At 42.9% G+C, this 3,749-nt stretch overlaps 1 protein-coding gene across 2 annotated transcripts in view; it reads right to left on the bottom strand.

Annotated features, from left to right (window-relative positions):
• Positions 1-3,749, bottom strand: part of LOC106818225 (proline dehydrogenase 1, mitochondrial-like) — an 18,709-nt gene continuing 14,960 nt past the window's right edge. For both annotated transcript variants that reach the window (XM_014822948.1, XM_014822949.1), the window contains 2 exons: positions 1,966-2,054; positions 1-1,574 (listed from right to left, as the gene is read on the bottom strand). In XM_014822948.1, coding sequence (XP_014678434.1) covers positions 1,339-1,574; positions 1,966-2,054 — 325 coding nt within the window. In that variant the 3' untranslated portion in view covers positions 1-1,338. The remainder of the gene's footprint in view (positions 1,575-1,965; positions 2,055-3,749) is intronic.

Below are 3,749 nucleotides of genomic sequence, written 5' to 3' on the forward strand. Positions count from 1 at the left end.
TTATTATTATTATTTATTTAGTTTATTTCTTTCCAAGAGTAGCTTACTATTTTACATAATTACTAAAACCAATTATGTTATTGCTTGTTTACATTAAACCTCGTTATTGTAAGCAATTAATTGATGTACCTCTCCCCCTCTCTATCTGCCTTTCTTTTCTCTCTCATTCACGCTTATTCCCGCTTCCACTATATATTTTTCTTTTAATGATTTCTATTTCTATCCTATAATGCTATAATCTATGAGCCAAACTATTATATTAATGCCAAGGTCTCCTTGTTGCACAATATTCAAATATAAGCATACATAGTGTGTTATTATGTATGTCTACATCCTATAGTCATAAATTGAATATATTGTACATGTATAAATATATATATATATATATATATATATATATATATATATATTATATACATATACAATATATTCCGATTATGATTATATCAGATAGCTGCGAGATTCTTTATGAAGTATGGTAACATTGAGTTTATTTCCCTCTTTGTCACGACATACGTGACCTACTCTCATGCCTAACCTTCTACTCGCCTATTAGCTAGTAAAAATGATTTCTAACTATAGCTCCATACCATACTAAACTATGGCACATAAACAACTAAACAAAGGCTAAACATCGCAAATATTTTACATATATGCAATAAGCTAGTTAGTCACAACTATTTTAACAGGGTTGTGCAAGGGAAAGCATCTTTGCAACACTTCCTGATACAGCACTACTAATAAACTACCGGATATTATGATATCCGCAACGATTGCGAAATAACCAACGATACGAATAAAATATGCACCACTCCAACCCGAACACGTCTATTTACACTAACAATACGGTTGCCATCGCTTGAGCAAGCTTCAGTAGTAGTTGCACAGTACATGGAAGGACAGGAGCAGAGGCACTGGAGCGTTTCAATAAAATATAATGCTAAATAAATACGAAATCTATTTACTACCAAATTCTTGTATATATATAAACTATATATTTAAGTGTCAGTGTGCAGCGTGAGGAATTGCGGCCGGTAGCGTGTGTTGCACATAAAGGATTTGGACGGAATTTACACAAAACTGTCGGCAATAATAGGTGAAAGAGAGTATAGAAACATTAATAATTTGGTAGTAAATAGATTTCGTATTATATTTTATTGAAACGCTTCAAGTGCCTGTGGACAGGAGTGTTAGAGAATACTATACAGCTAAGGAGGAGAGGGAATCTAGTCTCCATTTGTCTCTGCAAGTAAACAGAGGAAATCTCCCCCCCCCCCTAACGAAATGCATAAAAGAGACACGCATCAACTATTTCACGCGACACCCCCGCACACATCGCTAGTGCGTCGGCGTCGCCTGTGACACAGGGGGCGCTGCCGGTAGCGCGAGCGGAGGCCGTGCACTTATCTCCAGGTGGCGCAACCGTCGCTTCAGCTCCAACCAGAGCATGCGCCGCTCTTTGACGGCGCCCTTGAGCAGACTCTTGTTTTCCTGCGCTCGCCGCGCGAGGTACGGAAGCACTTTCTCTATGGGACCGTAAGGCACGTACTTGTACACAGAGTAGCCGGCTTGACCTACAGGAGAGAACCGGCGGTGGATGAGGCAGCAGATGACTTGACCTGACTAGGAGCAATGTAATAACACACAAGCTCGACACTTATAGAATATACGTATATTAATCTTTTTTAAATTAATTTTTTTTCTTTTTTTAATTAATTTTTTTATTGAATCTTTTTTTTTAAATTTTATATCATCGCGTTATGTGTGATTGTTATTTTGACAGTTTTCTTTTACCATCTTCCTCTTGAGCGAATGAAGACACAAACACAGAATGGCATTCGTGCATCGCCCGTCACAATTCCATCCCCAACTATATCATTTCTAATGTTGATGTCTCCTCAACACAAATCTTCCCATTTCTGTTGCCCATGTTTGCGTACGACTTAGAGAAGACGTAGAACTTACCTAAGCTAAAGCTGACCTGATCACACATGCCTAGTAGTTGCCCAAAGCAGATGACCTTGTCCTGGGGACCAATGCCATATTCCTGCATCCTGCCAACGAACAGTATTCATAAGACATCAGAGTGAATTACCTACAGAGTGACATCTCCCACGCAGTCGTATTTGTCTACTAAGTATATCTACTGAGTGAACTTGTCATCCATGATGACTTCTACAGAGGAAAAGTGTTTGTGTTATTGCAGCTCGTCCGTTATACGTGAATCTATAGTTTTAATCAAGAATGATGCTCGCATCTGACTCAACTACCTTCAAGACCAAAAACCAACTTTCATGACCAGAATATCTCTTTGTACCACCCTATGACAGGACCAGCACCTCGCACCACCCTCACGCCCAGATCATCACCCTGCCACACCTTGTGTCTTGAATCTGACCCCCTGCTCCCACCTCCCACTATGACAAGAGCATCTCTCTACCGCACCCCCAAGACAGGCACACGAACCTCCTCTTACCCTCACAACGACAACATTTCTCTGCCACACCTTATCATCACAGTCTGACCCTGCCGCTCCACCCACCAACGAAACGAGCACCACCCTGCCACACCCCAGAGCGCTACACACACATTATAGTAACACCGCCGCTGTCCTGCCCTCACGAGCCGAGCAGGCCTCCACCGCACACGCAGTCGGCAACCCTACGCCGTTCTCCACGCTCCCACCCGCGCGTCTGCGGTCGTCGCGACGACAAGAGAGCGTACTTCTGTATGGCCATGCGCACGGTGTTCTCGTTGTGCCCCCCCCCCGCGGTCGCGACGCGGGGGGGGGGCGCACAACGAGAACACCGTGTGCATGGCCATACAGACGTACGCTCTCTTGTCGTCGCGAGACAAGAGAGCGTACTTCTGTATGGCCATGCGCACGGTGTTCTCGTTGTGCGTTGCCATCATGATTGCCACCTGCTGGAAGCCGCGGCCGCGCACATGCTGCATGCACGTGTCGACAACGCGCTCGTACATCGCGTTCGTCGCCTCATAGGTGGCGTTGATCGGGTCGACGTAGCCGAGCGACTGCGCCCTCGCGCGCTCCTGAAACGAACAAAGGTCGGCGGGGTCAAAGATCAGCAACCGGTGACCTCTGTCAAAGGTCGCGCTACGAGAACATCCACAAAGAATTTTGCGTTCAGTTGCGTTTGTATAAAAATTAGTTTATCTCAGTTAGATCAATAATAAGTTATAATTACTTACAACGATGAAATTTTTGTCAATCTCTCCGATAGATTTCCTCGGAAGAAGTAATTAAAACTTATTATGGATCTAACTAAGATCAACTTTATTTTTATGTGAACTGTAGTAATCCGATGAAAGTATTCAATCAGTTGGATTGTTGGCAGCAGGTTACAGAGTTCGATTCCGGGGGGTTGCATCTGCTACGTGAGCTAGATTTACATTTACTGTTGTGTGAGCGAGGGATTCTGAATTTACTTGTTCTGTGTACATGTGGGTCACAAGAGTTTACTTGTTCTATGTAAACATGGGCTGTAGAATTATTTGGCCACTCTATGTAAGCAAAGGTTTCAGAATTGACTGCATTCTCTGTGAAAAAAATATTCGCAGAAATTAGACCTACTTTATGTAAATAAACGTTTCAGAATTTGCGTGTTTCGTGTAAGCAAGGTTTTTAGATTTCACCTGTTACATGTAAAGGCCGCCGCACACCTACATCGCTTCATCGCTTCATCGTTTGTAAAATTGGCTCATCGGCTCATCGGTTCAAAAATCTAAAC

The sequence above is a fragment of the Priapulus caudatus genome, unplaced genomic scaffold (genome assembly GCF_000485595.1).
Source record: "Priapulus caudatus unplaced genomic scaffold, Priapulus_caudatus-5.0.1 Scaffold2099, whole genome shotgun sequence".
Taxonomy (NCBI): Eukaryota; Metazoa; Priapulida; class Priapulimorpha; order Priapulimorphida; family Priapulidae; genus Priapulus; species Priapulus caudatus.